At 35.2% G+C, this 20,790-nt stretch overlaps 1 protein-coding gene across 4 annotated transcripts in view; it reads left to right on the forward strand.

Moving 5' to 3' along the window:
* The first annotated feature begins 7,532 nt into the window (after nucleotides 1-7,532).
* Nucleotides 7,533-20,790, forward strand: part of LOC136987560 (palmitoyltransferase ZDHHC15B-like) — a 97,746-nt gene continuing 84,488 nt past the window's right edge. For all 4 annotated transcript variants that reach the window (XM_067285306.1, XM_067285307.1, XM_067285308.1 and 1 more), the window contains exon 1: nucleotides 7,533-7,782. In XM_067285306.1, coding sequence (XP_067141407.1) covers nucleotides 7,650-7,782 — 133 coding nt within the window. In that variant the 5' untranslated portion in view covers nucleotides 7,533-7,649. The remainder of the gene's footprint in view (nucleotides 7,783-20,790) is intronic.

A 20,790-nucleotide genomic window follows, 5' to 3' on the forward strand; every position in this document is an offset into this window, starting at 1 on the left:
TCCGTCGGCAATTATGCCACACCGTCTCTTACGTCGGCGACAAATTTTTTGGGTCCACGTTGCCATAATTTCAAAACACCTTGACTATGCACAGATAGGATTCCCGTCTCTGGTAAATTTTGGTATTTCATTGATCAATAATGTCCTCAAGATTTAATCTTAAAAATGATTAGAGATTAATATTTATATGTAATTTTGATATATTTAGTGAATATTTAACATTAAAAGATAACCTTCTGCTTGTTCTGATGACACACACACACACACACACACACAACCAAGCTCTTAGCTCTCATGGGTTAAGTTACACATCTTTGTAAGTAGTAGCAAACATTTTCTCTAAGTTAAATGTATTTTCTTGATTGACAGCAGTCTCCAACCTTTTGTTACTGTCAGAATGTACAGATTCGGCAGTTTCATGCAGTATAATTGGTAAACTTACGCATAAACTTGTATTTGGCAATCCAAACAAAAAGACAATGTGTTGCGCCTTCCAACGATACCAAAATGTGAACTCAAAAGACAAACTGCATATAAAATGTATGATTATAATTCTATTTTTCTGGTAAGCAAAATGTAAAATATTTATCTAATTGAATTTACTGTAAATTAATTTTAATTTTCTAATTATTTTCTATGATTGCAAGTATATCTAATGTATTAGTTTAATTTACAAATTTGTAACATTTTGATGATTTGCAATAAAAATTCAAATTTTTAAATTCCGTTTTTATTTATTTATTTTTATAGCATTTTCTTCCTTCCTGTAGTTGCAGAATTTCTATTTTTTTAAATTAGAATTGTCATTGAAGTGGATCAATTCTTGACATAGATCTGGTAAGATATCATCTGCTTAAATATTTCTTCTATTAAAATAAAACATGAAATTATTATACAATTTATTAATCATTATCATACAATTTACATATTTACTAATTTGTGGCTTGTTAGTTTGACAATAATTTTGCAATTTCCAAAACAAATATAGATTATATGGGGTGGTCTGTTTTAATATGTTGCCGACAAATATATCAAAATATGCATCCAATTAAAAAATTGATTAGAATAAGTTACAGTGGTGCCTCATATAGCGTACTTAATCCGTTCCAGGTGCACGTCCGTTAAGTGAAACGTCTGTTATACGAAACGCATTTCCCCATAGAAATACATGTTAAAACATCTAATTCGTTCCGCAGCATAAAATAACCGTACTGTATCATTAAAAAATTAACATGGGGTGCGTTCTTTTATTCCTCCGCGTAACTCTGCGCGAGCGACATCCGTTTAAAAATTCCTGCGGAACGTGTTCCTAAATTCCGGTGGGAGCGCGCGTCGTCGAACGCCAAAAACGGCCGCTCGTAGCAGTAATTTACGGTGGAAAGCAACACGGCGTCCTCCGTGGCTCAGATAGTTTCGTTTCCGGATCCATTATGTGGTTTTATGAATGAAAATTTAAAAATTGTGAAAGCGCGAGTTAGCGCACGCGGTGATGTAAGTGTCTTCATGAATTTTTTCGAATGGTAGCCGGCATTCTAATTTTTTTTGTGGCTATTTTGAATGCTCTTTCAACAAATAATCCATTTTATGGTTTAATTTTACAATTGGGACTCTTCTTTTGCTTTTAAAAGCTCATATTTTAGAATTATACATTCCTCCATCACGATACTACCGATAGTGTGGGTCTTTCTTTCTTTCACCGTCGTTCCTAAATGCCTACAAACAGCAGCGCACTTCCGTACGTCTCCGGTTACATTTGTTTAGTATGTTAGGAAAACACTAACACACCCATGGAGCAGTCGCCAATTATGCCGGAAAGTCCGTTGTTCGCAGCCAGTCCGTTGCTCGAGTCACGTAACGGCCAAACAGAAAGTCCGTTGTTCGCAGCGTCCGTTATTCGAGGCGTACGCTATACGAGGCACCACTGTATTTACTTTTGATCCGTCTTTTCAGTTTCATAAAAATTAAGCCACTCCTGCCCCTTATCAAGTGTAACCTTAAGAATTTCAAATGGGACTTTCCCTTTTCTTTTTTCTTAGTTTGGATTTTCTATTAAAGAAAATAGTTTCGTTTAAAACATTATTTGTCGGGTCCTATAATGGGCCACCCCGTATAGCAGTCGACGCTTTATAAAGTTCCGTAAATTAGTATCGTTTATATTTACTATAATAAATGTTGCCTCGGTTGTGGACCCGACAAAAGCAGAATCGTCTCGTTTTGTAATCTTCGTGTCGGCCTTTCAAAATTTTCTAACTTCCGAGTTTTCTGGAAGCAACTGCAGGAATTTTTCACGGACGATCTGTTGGCATAAACAATTTTTAGAATTTTTTTTCAAACTTTTTGTAGAGCATTGAGAATTAAAGCATTGTATATAAATTCTATATCAAAAAATTTCTAATGAAATAAAACTAAGCTGGTTATATCTTTTATTTTAAAACAATCAATTCAAAACTCTGTGCCCACCGGTGGTCGGTGGTTGCAGGTTTGTGCCTTTTCGACGGGCTGACCGTGTGGCGTTCTCTTGGTTTTACTTATATTTGTAGCACCTAAATAGAGCCCAATTTTTTTATAGAATGTCCCTTCCTGTGGCAAATTGCCCATATGTTGTCTTGCTGCATCAAACCAAACCAAAACTTCTTGTATTGTCAAATCAAAATTGTCACTCAAATTACATTACGATACCACTTACTACATATATAATCAGTTTGGTAGTATCCTATTGTGGAAGCATAATTACCAGTATGTTGACTCTTTCTCTATATTAATTTGTAGCTTTGTGTGAAGGCTTTTTTATATTGAGTTTGGACGGGTCCACGACGGGACAGCAGAGTAGCGAGGGACAAAGCTTCCTCAAAAAATTGCACGAGGCCTTCGTAACATATCTGTGTTTGGATTCAATGTTTTGTTCTTTTTTTCTCAACTTTTTCATGGGAAATTTATATACTTTTTCTCAAACTTGTTCTGTCTCATTAAGAAAATTCATATAAGAAATGTCACATAAGAATGTCATATAAGAAAATTCTCAAAAACACTCAATTTTTTTTCAAGTTAGAGTTAAAAGTTAATGTTTATTGGTTAACTGGGGGTGGCCAACGAGTCAATTGCGAAGCCATTTTGGTCGATCGCTCGCGACGTCTCGACGACTTAATGCGTTACACTCGTAACCGAACGCTACGTGCGAACGTAATGCGCGAACGCGACAGTACGCATGCGGTTATTACTCGACTCGTAGAAAAACGCAGCCATTTAGCTCGAATATTTGGTACCGTCGTACGTCGACCAAGAAAAAAATATCCCAGTATCACCAAATGTGGTAAATATATTTATTCTTATTTCGGATCTACATACCCGTGCGAATCGGCATTTTCATACTTAAAGTTAACGAAGACTAAACAACGTTCCGTCCCGACCGATTACCATACCGAAGACTCGTTATTACCATCTTTATCAGCATTACACCTAATTATTTTGCCTCCCGAATTGACAAAATAATTCCAAAGACTGGAATATGGATTACCAAAATGATTTTCTGTAGAACTGGCAATGAAGGATTGGAACAATTAAGATGGTGTAATGCTTGTAATTCTTCCATCGTCCACCCATTCGTTGTATTATCGGTCAACACATCCATTTCTATCTTTTTGTAGAAATTCGTTCTTCGAAAAATTCGACGAGTGGAAGTTTTTCGTAATTTCGATTACTTCGACGGGACGTTCGGCAGATGAGACAGCTTCTCATCAGAAGGAAATCTTACTAAAGGCCGCCACACACGTTCGGGAAATCCTTTGAGGAATAACTGTGCAGGCCTGGCCTCGAGGAAATTCAGAATTTCCTGTCGCCCACACACGAGGAGGAAAATCTCTCAGTTAGCCAGTCGGCCACGGCATCCGATGACGACGTACTGGCTGTTCTTAGATATTTATTGGCAACAAATTGTATTAAAACACGCAGGAAAAAACATGTGCGTAAAAGTCTGTGTAAAGAGTAGTAGTAATAGTTTGGGTAGCACCGATCACAAAATTTTTCATACGAATAATTTTAAATGGCATTATTTCAGATGACAAAATTAATTTTTCAAGAGAAATCTTGGGTTATAGATTCCGTTAAAAAGTATCGATTACCAGCGAAAGATCAATGGCAAGTCGATTTTACTACCAAAAAAATTCGTGGGTTAAATTTTATAGACGAAAATCCGTCGGATATAACTGACTGGATCGAACATAGTGATTTACAAAACTTATTAAATCATTTCTCAACGTATAAAGAATTATTTTTATTTAAAGGTGGATGGATAGGGGAAAAAGTCTTTTTAAAAACTGGAGCTACAGTTGTTTAGACATCGAACTTCTTGGGTGACAAAGATCAGATGATATTAAAAACAATTGTTATTACCACAGATATTTTAAAAAGCATTGTTCTTTTTGCAACATTCTATCTTACGAACAATTCTTAATTGAACAAAAAATAGATATTTTCAAAATCAATACGTTGTATAGATATTTAATAAATAAGTAACAAATATTATTTAAATAATTATTATATTAAACTATCAATATTTCCCTATTTTACTTTGTCTTATTGTCAAATATTATTTCAAATTGTCGTGTTGTAATTTATTCCGATATTAGTACAAATTTTAAAAATTATTATCGCAAATTAATTTAATAATTTAATAATTAAAAATAATTTATGAAACTTTATCTTATTGTTAAAATATTATTTTAAGTTGTTATGTTTTAATACAACATTAAAACAGGTATTAAAACAATAATTTTTTTTAAATGTAAAAGAAAATGATATTAAAGCGTATCGAGATGTTTTATGAAAACTAAAGAAGTGAACTGAAAAGTTTTCTGAATATAAAAACTGAGGAAATGAATTGAGAAGTCGTCTAAATATTAAAATTATTTATAATTTTAATTTACTCGAGAAATTTTTGATCTGAAAATAATTTTAACTTTTAACTTTTTAACCAAATTAATTTTTCAGGTTATAGATAATACAGGTTAAAAAGGTTATAAAAAATAATTCTTCCAAACATTCACCAGACATTGTTCTCACTACTCAGCGGCCTCGCAACTGAACCACACTACTGCACACACGTTCAGTTAGCCTGCGCAGTCCAAAACTGTGCAGGAAAATCAAATGGTTTTTCGTTTCTACTCCGGTGGACTGTACAGTTTTCCCCCACACACGTTCAGGAATTCCTCAAAGGATTTCCTGAACGTGTGTGGCGGCCTTAACAAAAAAAGGCCTAAGGGAGTTGCGTAGCTTTCCCGGCTGTTATGAGTTTTTATTTTTAAAAATTTTATATTATTAAGCAAAATAAGTAAAATTGTGTGTGGCGCCATCTCTTATCACGTTTTGTTATAAAAACTTTTTATATTTTTAATTACTATAAAATGGCAAAAAGCTTAATTTTGAGGATAGGGGTGAGTTTTTCAAAGAGTGTAAACGTTGATTATATTCGTTATTAAGTCCTATCCGTCTGGAAATACAAGACTCCCTCTGTCATCCCACCCTTTTGACCTTTCACTGCCAAATTTCGTTTCCACGATTCCAATACTTTCCCTCGTTGTGTATTCATAACAGTCCAGAAAGTAATACGAATATTGCTTGGATACGAATTCGTGGAAGTCGCCCGATCATCGTTATATATGGGAAATGTAGAAATCTTTGCTAAAAGGAAAAACGAGAGCAAAAACATTTGAAATCGCATGGAACGAAAAGCTCTTTCATTGTCGAACAATGGAGAATAATTTAATATTTACTATAAAATATAAATTATATTTTATAATATTTATTTATTAAAATATTAAATACAATTATTCGATAATTAAGCATGATATACAGTAGAACATCGATTATCCGGATTGTTCAAAATAAACAAAAATCGTACGAATTTGCCGATTTGCACTTGGCGAATTGCGACACTGTTTATGTGCTGTACAGTACGTACGTGATGGAATGCACGGAACAAAATTTTGAAAAGACAATTAGTAAATTCCGGTAACTGTAGAAAGTGGTATAGGAGACATTGCGGAAGCAATAGCACAAATTTCAATATATGCCAAATGTAACGAAGATGATGTAACCGAGTGGTTAAATTGCGATGCGAACGATCCTGGATTCCAAATTTTGAATGACGAGGAAATAAAGAAATATCTGCCTCTGATGAACGAGATCGAGAAGACGAAGAAGAGATTTGCGAAGTAAGAGATATTGGTCCTACACATTCTGAAGCTTTTCAATGCTTAGATGTCGCCATGAAGTGGTTTGAGAGCTAAGAAGGTGTAACTCGGGACAACTTATGTCTTAAAAGTATTCGCGATTTAGCAGCTTCGAAAAGAACAGCTAGCTTTAAACAAAAGTCGTTAATTGAATTCCTTAATAAAAAATAATTTAATACTGAAGCTATATGTAAATCTAGACGAATAAAAATTATTCATACTATATGCACTGTCAATTATTATTTTTTCGATTATCCGGACTACCTTCATCCCCAATTAGTCCGGATAATAGAGGTTCTACTGTATTTTTGAAATTTTACGCGGAAAATTAGAAAACAGTAATTAATTAACGGAGAAGTTAGTTTCACTCGATGTGTTAGCCATGGACAAATTGAAATCATCATACGAAGTATTAATTACGATAATATATATATATATATATATATTATATATTAATGTTTGAGGTATCGAAGGGTATAATCTGCCACTTCGAGGAATACGGGTTCGAATCCGGCTCGGATTATCGGAAATCTTCGCGGATAGTTAGGTGGAGATCGGTCGAGTCCCGTCGTCTTAAGTAGAATGACGTCATTTTTGCTAGACGCTACGCGCAGGAACTTTAAATCCAGCTTTACGCATTTTAGGGGATCGCGACCGTTCAGAAAACGCTGGAAGATGGTCCCGACCGCGCTTCCGCGTAACCATGTTTAGTATAGAGGAGCGAATTAATGGATATATATATCCATTAGAGTCAATGGAGTTTTTTCCAGATGGACGAGTGGCTAAGCTGTAGGAGAAAAGGGAACAAATCCGAACTAACCACCCCCGAAGAACCTCGGGAGTTTTTCGGGGGTGGTCGGTTCGGGTAAATCGGGACAAGTACCATTCATTTTTAAAACTCTTAACACCCCGTAGGTGCTGAGAAGGCCTTTTTAGCAAGTCCACTATGGGTCCGGCCACGCACGCGATGGAGCAGCCGCGTAGTAAGGTACGGGGCCCGACATATTCGGACGTCCATCCCCTCAAAATTCCCAAGGTTTTTGATCCCGACGCGATCGATTTCGGATCACGCTGCCACGCTTACCGCTCGGCCATCCGGACGACCACGTAATATACCCACGCTCCCACTTGTAAACAGAACGCGTTTAAAAATAAATAAATAAAATAATAATTCGCATAGGACGAAACATTTATTTAAAATAAATAAATAAACGTATTTATAAAGATTTGTAAAAATAAAATATTTCGATTGATAAATACGATCTACCACAGTTGGCAACAGTGAACCGCAGTAGGCATCCAAACAGAAAGTTGAACGATTGGAGGATTGGATGTTTAGCTATGACATATTTACGGGAGATAGGTCGAAATTATAGATTATAAATAATTTAAGGGAAGTAGTTAGATCATAGAATAGAAAAGATGCCTCCAGGTTTACTTAAACCCGGAGCTAAATGTTCCTTTTGTGTACGATTATTCAAATGGTTTCCAGTCATCTTCATAACTACGATCGTCGCTTGGTCCTACTACGCTTATGTCATACAACTGTGTTTCTGTAAGTATCACCTTTCCTCTTACGTTTAATTTGCGAGAAAATCCACGCAGTGAGTCATTTTCTCGAATAGCTAACTTCTTATCTGACATTATTAATAACTGAGTAATTTCTCTGTGTGTAGGTGTCAACAAACTTCTACTGAATAATTTACCTGTAAATTGTTAACTCTTTACTTAATTATTTTCATATATTCAATTATTAATTACTTGGAAAGTTGTATGTAGAACGTAAATATGTTATTTCATATTCTATATATATATATATATATATTTAATATATATATGTGTCTGTTTAGAGTGTGAAGTTTGCCTGAATAATATATGCAACTGCTTTTGTAATCTTGCTGTGAATAAATGCATTTTAGTGACGTGGAAGTGCTTCGCTTTTCCCGTGCAGAGCCGGGTTTCGGATGAAATTTCAGTGGAGTTTGTGTAAAATGTGCGAATTTTATTATAGTCGGAGGAGTATTTGCACGTTTGTTGCCGGAACGGGAACGTTCTCCTATTTCGTTCGAGTACTTTTGGTCGGTGCGTTTTCGTTTCGACGCCGTTTGTCGATTACGGACGGTTTCCGTACCGCGTCGGGGGTCGGGGCTCCGGACTCGATACCCTTTGCCCGATTCCCGAGGTGTGTCGAAAGGAGAGCGCGTGTAATTATTTGAAAAATAAATCGTAACGGATAATTACGATATTAGAGCCGGGTAAGGCGTTAAGTGGAAAGGTGGCTAGCGGCGACGGTGCGGACGCTCGTCTTTTGTCGGCGTCCCAAACCTCCGGAACGAGCGCGACGGCGCCGAGATCTTAGTTTGCCTCGGATCGCGGGAGCCTAGTCGAGTCTAGGTTCTGCTTTTTCTGTGGAACCTTCCAAAAGATGTTCATTATTAGATGCAAAGTGCAGAATCTACTTATCTTTATATTTTCAATAAATATGCTACCACATTAACCAAAGACTAATATATGAAAATTAGTGTTACTCCCTAGGAATGCATAAGAATAATTGAAAATGTCAAAATTCTTTAATAATGTAATGTTTATATGCAATTATGTAAAGTATTATTTAAAGATTATTAAAATAATCTTTTTGAAATAATTATTAATATAATTATTCCTTATAATTAATATAATTATAAGGAATAAATCTGTTCCTTGTATAAATGCTTTTCATTATCTGATTCATTTTATAATTTGTAAATAAATCTGTATGAAAATTATTTAAAAATTTAATCTGAAAAAATAAAATTTAGTAGAATGTATTTATTGAATCGTGGATATTGTTTATCATCTAATGTTTTCGGAGTTAGCTAGCATTTTTCAAAACATAAGATACACTTACAAAATTTTACTTATTTTAATCAACTTGTGTTATAGGTATCATTATTTTTGGATAAATAGGCAAAATTTTTTTATTTATGTTCTAATTGCCTCATTTTTGTGGCTGATAATGAACAGTTGTTATCTGTTATCATTATCAGTCAAACCAATGCTTTAAACATTGTATTTAATTACTTGCTGCCAGTACATTAAATTGCTGGCAATTTTTGCTGGATGAATTACTATTAATAAATCTTTATTATACATAATTTAATTGTTTAAGCATGTCCTTTAAAATGTTAGTGAAAATTCTAGTTTTATTCATTATTTGCAGTCTTAATTACTGACTTCAGTTAATAGTAATGATTGATTATTATTAATAACATTAGTATAAGCAAGTTCCAAAATGATTACAGTAAGCGGATTGTATTGTAATAAATTTCAGCATTTTTATAACTACAGTATGGTCCTGTTTTGTGGGATTGATATATACAGATTGATGTTTTTGAATATGGCAAATGCGATGAAGTTAACCCTTGGATGTGCAAGGATGATTTTGACTATTAATGCTAAAGAAAAATGTACAGCATGAACTGGAAACAGTTCAAACAACTTTTTCTTCATTTCCATCAAAAATCTTAATAAATAGAAAAATGTTTTTGGCATAATTTATAGGTCAAAATCAGGTCTAAACAATACCAAAACAAATTTCTTACATTCTATTTGGAATGTCATAAAGTTCCATAAAATTCTGAATTTGGTAAATGTATCGTGCAACTAAGGCATTCTAAATAGAAAGTAGAAACTTTATTTTGGTATTGTTTAGACCTGATGTTAGCCTATAAATTAGGCCGAAAACATTTTTCTGTATATTAAAATTTTGCCGAAAATAACGGTTACTCTTTGTCGAATGCCGATGCCGACTATTTTTATTATAAAATTCGGTATATGTAGTAAAAGCATAAATAAAGTGATTTAAACACGTCTTAATCGATCTCTGTTCTTTGCCTAAAAACTTATGCAACCATTTACAATTATCTGGGACTACTTTGAGTGGAGAAACAGGAATTTCATATTATGCAGTAGCTGCTGACGCAATCCATGCACAAGATAAGATCATACTTCATATTTCTTTAGAATGTTATTTGAGAAGGCTGTTAACTCTATGTTAGCAAATAGTTATTTTCTTTGTCCTTCCTACCTTTTTGAGTTAATAGACTTTCATAAGAATAAATTAGATTAAAATAATTTAGTAAAATTATACTTGTGCTTAATTTGCTTAAATATTTAAAAACTGAGTTTGTTAACATGAATAAATTTTTAAGTCTTGTAACTTGCTAAAATAAAAAGATGAGTACATAGAATGCAACTAAAATTCTTACAAATTTTATAAATTCAACAATTAAGAATTCAAGAAAAAGGATATAAGTGTAGAGAATGTCAAACATTTCAAATCAAATCAAAAATAAGTACCATAAAAATAACGTAAATAAATAGGTTAGACACCATTGGTTTGGCATTATAACGTTTGATAGAATTCTTCTTAATCTGAAGATAGTCTTTTAATAAGACCAAAAATGCTTCTTATTAAATACTGTTTTGCTGCTTATAAGGTTGAATGTAGTCCTGTAACTTGTTTTATCATTTGAATTACACATATTGAAATCATTGTGAAAGTAAATACAGTATGTGAACATAGGGAGAGTTGTGTTGCTACTGTGTACTTGGAATAATGCAAAAATAAAGTTTCTGTATCCATATTTTAAAGGCTGGTGCACTTACAAGATAAAAAAAAATATCATGTACTGTAGCAACATTCTCATCCTTAAGATGTATCATTTAACCATAATGTAAGGATGCTTATTGTGCATGATCAGCATTTGTCACAACTTTTGCCATATGTACAGAGCATGCCCATCCATTATGTCTGTCATTTTGTTTCTCAACATGTCACCAAATTTAGCTTCATGCAGTGGAAACACTTAGGTGTTCTAGTCAAGTAGTAGTTTAAGGTAGCCTAGTCAACAGTTAAGATTCTTCTCATGGTGTTCTACTGGATTTCTTGGCAAGTGGAACTGTAAATGCTGACAGGTAGATACTAACAAGAAAATAAACTTGTCACTCTACATACATACATGTGAAAGAAAAGGCTGTACTCAAAAGTGTAGCTTTAAAAGATAAGAAAGATGGATGAAGGAAGGAAGGAGAGTAATTTGAGGAAAAGTTAGAAAGGTGGGATGGTTGGAGATTTGAAAGTGGAAAAAGGAGGACATGAGCTGCAAAGGGGTTCTGTTGGATAAGACAAGCAAATACAATGGTGTACATGGGCAGAACAAATTGTATTTACAGGGAAGGAGAAGGCTCATAGCGTAAAACTTTGAGGAGTTGGACAGATGAGGCCACCTTGAAAAGAAAAAGGGTGGCACTGAGAAGAAGCAATAAGGAGTCTCCTTATGGGGGAGGGGTCATTGATGACTCAGAAGATGAACTGTCCATTAGATGCCACTTGGGCTGATAGTGGTATAGTGTGTTAGTTTCAGGTGTTCCACGAAGGTCTTGAATTCTTGATAGATTATCTCTATAAAGGTGTATATATATTGTGATTCTACAGTAGAGGCCAGAACTTATAGAACAATTGAAGACGATAGCAAAACCAGCTTATGCTACGGTCTTAGACTTCAGATCGTTGTTTCCGTCGATAGAACTACCTCCTTGTTTTTGCGAACTAAGGGACTTTCTGTTTTCGATAGTTGAGGACAACACAATGCACCAACATATTCTCGAACTAGCCCATTTGTTATGCTATGGCTCTCTTTTCCAATTTAAAGGGATCACGTACATGCAAGGCAAAGGAGTCCCGACGGGCAGTCCGCTCTCGGATGATTTGTGCGAAATGGTAATTAGGAGATTGGAAAACAATATTCTACCGTGCTTCTTGCCCAACATCTTGTACAAACGTTACATTGATGACCTCATTATATTTTGGAAAGTAGAACCAGACATAAAATTTTTCCTCGAAGCCATAAACAGTAATCCGTACGGGCTAACATTAGAGGTGGAGCAACACGACTCATCGAGGGTGTACTTCTTGGATATTGATATCAACTTTGCAGGCGCTAATATACTTACATCAGTATATCGAAAGCCTAGCACGTTCCACACATATATCCCAAGAAATTCATATGATCCTTTTCAATACAAAATAGCTGCCTTCCTAGCATTAATGAGAAGGGCTCATACGCATTCCTCTACAAAAAAAGCGCTCGAAACGGAGCTCCTTCATATCCAAAATATTGCTATAAGCCATGGATACAGCAAAGCTCTCGTTGAAAAGTTGTCTAGAAGACGTGAGAATTCCCAAAAGGCAAATAATCCGACAGGACGACCATTGAATATCAGACAGGAAGAAAATGAAAGGATATCTATCACATACAATCCAGTGCCAAAATCCATTTACAACACCGTGGTCAACTGACAAGGAATAAACATCGCGTACAGAAGATGTCAAACTCTCTTCAGAATATTAAGCAATGGCGAAGACCCACCAAACCCCGAAAGGCTTCCGGGAGTATATACGATACCACTAGAAGACCACAGGTGCGATAGACAACTAACTTACATTGGTTCCACGAAACGTGCGTTAAAAGTGAGGTTAAAGGAGCACGAGTCAGACATACAGCACGGTAGATACACTACGGCCCTGGCGACGTACGCGTCGGAAGAGGAGATAACGGCGGACCTGCATGCGGCAAAAATCATTATACCCAGCTATAACCCACAGCAATCGAAATGGCTAGAAGCCACGGAGATATTTAAGGCGGGATTAAGTAGTACGTGCGTTAATCATAAGGAGGAAATTATCCTATCCAGTGCATGGCAGGTTTTGCTAGAAAACAGTGTTTAAAGGGAGGAGCACAGAGCATGCGCAGTACAAATATCCAGCCGTTGCACGTGATAATATTCCGAAAAGAAATTCAAATCGAATATTTATTCGAATGTTAACGGCCTATACGACGAAGCCCGAAGAAGTGCTCAGGAGGGGCCGCGAAAACGTTTGCGATTCTAAAAATAGATCGACACCGGTTAAAAGGTTAGAAGAATTTATTTAATTATTACAAATTTCAGTGTGTAGAGAGATTATAGAATAAAAATTCCTGTTAATAACAGATCTAGAATGCTTATTTCCAAACCTCTTCTCATAGAATGTAATGTCAGAAACATAAAGTAAAATAAAATAGTTATTTAAATTATATTTCAGGATATATGTTAGAATTTACAAAAAATAGATTTATCAGTTTACAGAATAGGTGTTTGTTTTCTTTTATGAAAAAAATATTGATGATTTTGGTGATATTATAAAGTATAATAAAATATATAAAACTGTTTTAAATTGTAAATAATATGGTACTTAGTTGATGTTGACAGTAATGTTGACAGCTTGTCAAACTTGTTTGAATATTTTTAGAAGTGTAAGATGATGCAATAGAATTACACCAGTCAATTTTTAAAAGAAAAATTTAATTTAATGAATTAAATACAACAGACATTTCAGTGAGATTGTTAAGTTTTTTGGAACAAGTTTTTTCATTTGTATGTTTATTTTAAGTAATATGGAATTAGAGAAAGATAAAAACCCATAATTAAAAAGTAAATTGGAAAATTTTTTTAGAGAAGCAATGTTTAGGTTTTAAACTAGAGTGGCCAAACCTTGTCATGATAGCAGCCACATATGTATCAAAAATATGTGAGAGCCACATCTTATATTGGAATGATATTTTATATACAACCTATATACTGTATATGTGTGTATATATCAGTGGTTTCCAACCGGTGTTCCGTAAGCATCTCCCAAGTGTTCCGCAGATTTAGTCGCAAATCGGAAAGTGTACAATCGTATTCGAGCCGCCGAATATCAAAAAATTAAAATTGTAAAATTTTCATAAACTTAAATATATATGTACGACTTGTACTTACGGAGTGTACTACTGTTTCGAATAAGATAAAGGCAACGATAAAAACTGAATGAAATATGTAAAAAACATCAGGCACAAGTTTCCCATTAAAGTTATTTAGATATATTTTTTCCTGTCTTAGAATTGGCGTTAATAATATGAGTAGAGATTTTGAATTATAACTGCTCAATTCTAATAAAATAACTGATGACAAGCTTATGTATTTCATATTAACTTAAGTAAGTGTTCTGCTAAAGAAAATTGCTCACAAAAGTGTTCCGCATCCTAGAAAAGGTTGGGAACCACTGGTATATATATTAGGAGTAGGGTCTGATGTACATGAGCCACAATAAAGGTCTAGAAGAGCTGCAGTTTGGCCACTGTGGATAAGAATAACAAAATATAAGAATTTATACTTTTATAATTGAAATAAAAAATTAAAAGTTAATGCATAAGAAGAAAACAGATATAAATTTATGTAAAATGTTAACTAGAGAATGAAATTATTAATTTTAAAATTAAATAATTCTGTGAAATACAAATTAGAAATTTTAAGGAAGTTGGTACTAAATTGATAATCGTGAAAAAGATTTTTGTCTATTTAATTTGTATTTTAAAGAATTATTTAATTTTAAAGTAGAAAATTAGGAAGATGGTTATAATAAACATTTAACTTCTAACTTCCATTTTGTGAAAGAAAGTAAAAATGTAATCCCTGTGTGCTAGGTCACTAAGACATATTTTGTGTTAGACGGCGCTGTGTTGGCGGGCTTCACATTTTTTTGGTCATAGGTCACCGTCTTGTTTGGTGTGCTATCTCCCTGTGTGGCACGGTGTCTCCCCTCGTCCAGCTTTTATTTGTGTTACGTATAACTGTATATTTCTGTGCAACGTTAGATTCGTTTATTTGCTTCATTTTCTGACAGGTTATGGGCCCAGGATTGCTTACAAGGAACAAATATCTAGTATAAGAAGTAAGTAAACGAATTTATTATCTAATACGGTATGGCGGGTCCTAGCGGATTCTCAAACATTGAGAAGTTGAACGAGGACAATTACGAACTTTGGAAAATACAGATGAGAAGTGTTCTCGTATATAATGACCTATGGAAATACGTTGACGGCACGGAAATTAAACCAGAAAGAAGCCCAGAGGAATGGATCAAGCAAGACGCAAAGGCATTGGCGCTAATAAATCTAAGCCTTAGTCTTGGGCAGTTAAACCACGTGAAAAACGCCGAAACGTCTAAAGAAGCGTGGGACGGACTTAAGGCAATATTCCAGTCACGTGGCCCCGTTAGAAAGGCAACGTTGTACAAACAGTTACTACGAATGGAAAAGGGGCAAAATACGACGATTACGCAGTACGTAAACGAGTTCACGAGTAAAGCTGATCAATTGAAGGAAGCGGGAATAGAAATCCCGGAAGAATTACTATCGATTATGCTCCTCGGATCACTTCCGGATGAATACGAAAATTTTAGTGTAGCCATAGAGTCACGTGATGACATACCGTCGCTCGGAAACCTCAAATCGAAATTAAAAGAGGAGGAGGCAAGACAGAGGGAGCGCGTTATGAAACTAACTGAGAACGAGAGAAGTGACGCATTACTTTCAAAGGAAAAGTTCGATCGTGTAAAGCAGTCACGAACGAATTCGACAGAAAACAGTACAAGATTCAGAGACCAAAGGTTTAACGGAAAATGCTACAGCTGCGGTAAAAATGGACATATCAGTAGAAATTGTAAATCGAAAACGAAACGCACAGAGGTAAAAGTTGCTAGCGGTGCCCTTACTACAATTGCATGCAACGTGGAATTCACAAATGGATCTAAAAAGTGGTATTTAGATAGTGGTGCGACAAGACACATGTGCAACGACAAATACAAATTCCTAACTCTGGATCAAATTGAACAGTCTAAAGTATATACTGCCACAGAGAATTATGTACAAGCAGTTGGTATAGGTGATGTGAATCTCAATTTGAAAATAAAGCAACAAGCAATAAGTTCTGTAAAACTACAAAACGTATTATATGTACCGGAATTGCGCCACAACCTTTTATCGGTGGCAAGTGTCACTGACAAAGGATACATTGTTGTATTTAAGGAGAATTATGCTATCATCAAATGTAAAGATGGTACTACGATGCTAACAGCTACGAAACGTGACCACCTATATGTTGTCAATGAAGTGGAAGACCAAACAATGTTTTCAGCAGAAACAACTGACAAAAATTTATTAAAGTGGCACCAAAGATATGGGCACATAAATATTAATGATTTAAGAAAAATGAAAATGGAACAACTGGTTGAAGGTATGGACCTTTCAACGAATGCAAGGGAATTAAACTGTGAAACATGCCATAGATCCAAAATACATGTTCAACCATTTAAGAAGTCGCATCATCGAGAGAAAGAGATTTTGGGTTTAGTGCATTCCGATATATGTGGTCCGATGAAAACCGTCTCATTAGGAGGTGCAAAATACTTTGCAACGTTTGTTGATGACTGTACACGTCATATGGAAACTATAATGCTAAAAAGTCGCTCAGATATTCTCCAAGCGTTCAAAGCTTATAAACGAAGAGTCGAAAAACAAACAGGTCATCGAATCAAAAGGCTATGTACGGATAACAGTAGAGAATATTTATCGAACGAATTTAACAAATTCCTCGAGTACGACAACTAAGTGTTGAATACACCCTACAACAAAATGGTGTAGCAGAACGTGCAAATCGGACACTTGTCGAAATGGCAAGGTGCATAATGCTGCAGGCAGGTCTACCTCAGTCACTATGGGCAGAAGCAATCAATACGGCGACATTTCTACGAAATAGAAGTGCGACAAAAGCCCTCGATGGAAAAGCACCGAATGAGCTATGGTTTAAACGTAAACCTTATGTTGGTTTTCTTAAAATTATCGGAAGTAAAGCTATAGTGCTGGACAAGACTCGAAAACGAGGAAAATTTCATCCGAAAGGTGACGAGTACGTGTTAGTCGGATACTCGAACGAGTCAAAAGCGTATCGACTCTGGAAACCGGGCACTAAGACTGTCATCATAGCACGTGACGTTAGATTTCTTGAAATAATCCACACAAGTAACACTTTTCTGAAGAGTATCTCCGCTGAGCCAGATCTTACTGCTGAAACACCAAATGACGTGTGTATAATGCCACTAAATCAGACGACAGAGATGAACAGTGAAGACAGAAAACTAGATGAAGAGTCTGATAATGAATCTAGCATGGACGAATATCTTGAAGAAGAACAACAAGAAATTCAAGAGGAGAGTCGCATGGGCCAACGAAAACGAGGTCGACCAAAAATTCAAAGAACGGGAGAACGCGGAAGACCGAGAAAAGTTTATCAAGTTGTTAAAGGCAAAATTCCAGACCCCGAACATGTATCTGAAGCGTTAAATCGGGATGATAGAGAGGCATGACTAACCGCCATGAAAAAGGAATATGAGAACCTACGTGAGAACAACACATGGATTTTAGTACTGAGGCCAAACAACAAGAAAGTGTTAACAAATCGTTGGGTGTTTAAAACAAAAACCAACCAACAAGGTGACATAGAAAAGTATAAAGCGCGACTTGTAGCTCGAGGTCATACCCAAGAAAGAGGTATAGACTATGATGAAGTTTTCGCTCCAGTCGCTAGATACGAAATAATAAGAACATTATTAGCTGCCTCCGTAAATGAAGAAATGCACGTACAGTACATCAAATGGATGTAACTTCTGCTTACGTGCAAGGTGATTTATCCGATGAAATATACATGGAACAACCCGAGTTGTTCATCGTGGGCGAACAAGAAGATAAAGTTTGCAAACTATTGAAACCTTTATACGGATTAAAACATTCTGGAAGAGAATGGTACAAGAAGTTAGATGGCTTTATCACAAGTATTGGAGGCGGGCGCACAGCAGCTGATCCATGCGTTTATGTATTCGGGAAGGAAGAAGATCAAGTGATACTCATTGTTTATGTAGACGATTTAATATTGGCATCGAGGAAGATTGAAAATCTTGAGACCATTAAATCGAAACTAAAGTCAGCATTCAAAATAGTAGACCTAGGCCTTATAAGTAACATTCTAGGCGTTGAAATAAAGAGAGAAGGACCAACAGGCAGCATCTGTCTGACGCAAACAAAATATATTAATGAACTGGTGAAGAGATTCAACTTAGTGGATGCGAAAACTGTCGCTACACCAACAGAGTCAAATATGAAAATTTCGAAGGAAATGGGTCCAATCTCAGAAAACGAGAGACAAGACATGAGAAATCGACCTTATAGAGAGCTCATCGGAAGTCTTATCTACCTAGCAAACGCGACACATCCAGACATCGCTTTTGCTGCAAGCACATTAAGTCGTTTTTGTGCTGATCCCGGAAAAACACATTGGATGATTGCGAAGCGTGTTTTGAGATATCTCAAAGGTACTTCGATGTATGGAATAACATACGTGAAGAACAACGAAGAGCTTAAAGCCTACACGGATTCGGATTGGGCTGGAGACGTAGACGACAGAAAGTCGTGTACAGGTAACATTCTGATATTAGCCGGAGGTCTGATTAGTTGGAAGTCGAAGAAACAGACATCTGTTGCAATGTCGACCATGGAAGCATAGTACTCAGCTCTAGCTGAAGCTTCGCGAGAAATAACTTACATAAAAAGACTGTTAGTACATATGGGTTTTAAAAAATGTGTAAAAAACTTATTTGTGTTTACTGTGATAACCAAAGCGCGATACAGTTATCGAAAAATGTGGTTTTTCACAAGCGTAGTAAACATAACGACGTAAGCTATCACGTCACTCGAGAATTAGTCGAAAAAGGGGAAATTGTGATTTATTATTTGAGGACGGACCTAATGATCGCAGATGTCCTAACGAAACCGCTAACGGGAACTAAGTTTCATAGATTCGTGAAAATGTTAAAATTAAATTAAAATAATTGATAATTGTTATGTATGTAGCACACAGCGATAGAGGGAGTGTGAAAGAAAGTAAAAATGTAATCCCTGTGTGCTAGGTCACTAAGACATATTTTGTGTTAGACGGCGCTATGTTGGCGGGCTTCACATTTTTTTGGTCATAGGTCACCGTCTTGTTTGGTGTGCTATCTCCCTGTGTGGCACGGTGTCTCCCCTCGTCCAGCTTTTATTTGTGTTACGTATAACTGTATATTTCTGTGCAACGTTAGATTCGTTTATTTGCTTCATTTTCTGACACATTTAAACATATTCATTATGTTATTTATGTACAGTTAAACACCTATAAAATTGAAGTTTTTGATATTAACACGACACAAGAATAATTACAGTGAGGGACAGGGCCCAACGCATCCAGATTACCCACCCTGAAAAATTCGTGGGGTTTTTTGACCCATCCAGATTTGATTCTGGCTCCCTCGCTGCTGCGGACTGCCTCCTTAAGCACGTGGCCATCTGGCCATCCAGTCTGGTTGGAAAATTTGTCAGTGTCAAGGCAATACAGTCATTCTTTAACAAATTCTTGGTGTTTCTCAAATCTCAACTAAATTTGGATTTTTCACACCATAATAATGGCATTATTACATGAAATAGTTTTTCTTAAACATACAAATGATTGCAATGCTGTGGTAAATTTTTTTCGCTCTGTGTTTTTTAATTATTTGTTAATGGTTAAATACTTCTTATAACTACCATATCCTTATGTTCTGTGACTTTTTGCATTTTAAATAGTTCTTATTCTGTAGATTCTGATGGGTATTTGAAATGGTTAAAAACATGCTGTTTGTAAATAACTTCTGGATTGTAAGGGTTTTGTTTTATATATTTTTCTATGTAGACAAAAACACAGCATAACTTTTTTGAGATCAATTAGTTTAAATATAAAAATATATCCAAACATAAATGGAATATTTGTATATGAGATGGCTTTAAACATAGCTGCATATTAGTTTTTGACCCAAGAATTCCTGGGACCAAATTTTGAGAAATTTCAAAATCTTTCTTGTCTTGTCTTGGACTTTTATAAAATTAAATTTACAGATTTGAAACAGAAATTCGTCAAATTTATTTTCGTTTAATTTCGGTAAAATGTTAATGATTATCTGTAACGATATTCATTCTACAAATTAATGAAACTATTTAACAATCACAATAAACATAGCATTATTTGTAATTTTATACATTGATATTTATTTCTTTTAAATACAATACAATAATATTATGTGATTAATATGATGACAAATTAAAAGCAACAAAACACCATAGGTAGTCTAGGGAAAGCATTCAGTTGTATCTTGTTAAATCTCTGAGTCAAATCTGTATGTGTCTTATAAATCATTGTTTGGATGGCCAAGGTGATAAAGGCATTATCCTGTTGCTATGGTAACTTGGATTTTAGTCTGGGTTAGAATCTTCGGGATGCTTTTGTGGCCGAGCTGTCCGGGTACTGTAAATCTGGCTCTGTCTCGGTCGGGTCGAGGGAACAATTGAGCAAGTTCGTGATAGACAGGAAAAAAAGGACCTTTTAGTTCACATACATACAGGAAAGAGTTTTTAAAAAAAGAAGACTACAAGTAATTGATGTACAGTACTTGTTATACTTGTACCTATCAGATCAGTTCATTCACATAATTATCTTTGTTATGTGTAAACATTTTACTTGCATTTGATGCCTGCTGATTTTCATATATCTTTTTGTTGTGTGTAATTAATAATAATTTTAATGCTTTTGTTTACTTTTGTTT

Source organism: Centruroides vittatus, unplaced genomic scaffold, assembly GCF_030686945.1.
Source record: "Centruroides vittatus isolate TY-2023 unplaced genomic scaffold, ASM3068694v2 scaffold_2520, whole genome shotgun sequence".
NCBI lineage: Eukaryota > Metazoa > Arthropoda > Arachnida > Scorpiones > Buthidae > Centruroides > Centruroides vittatus.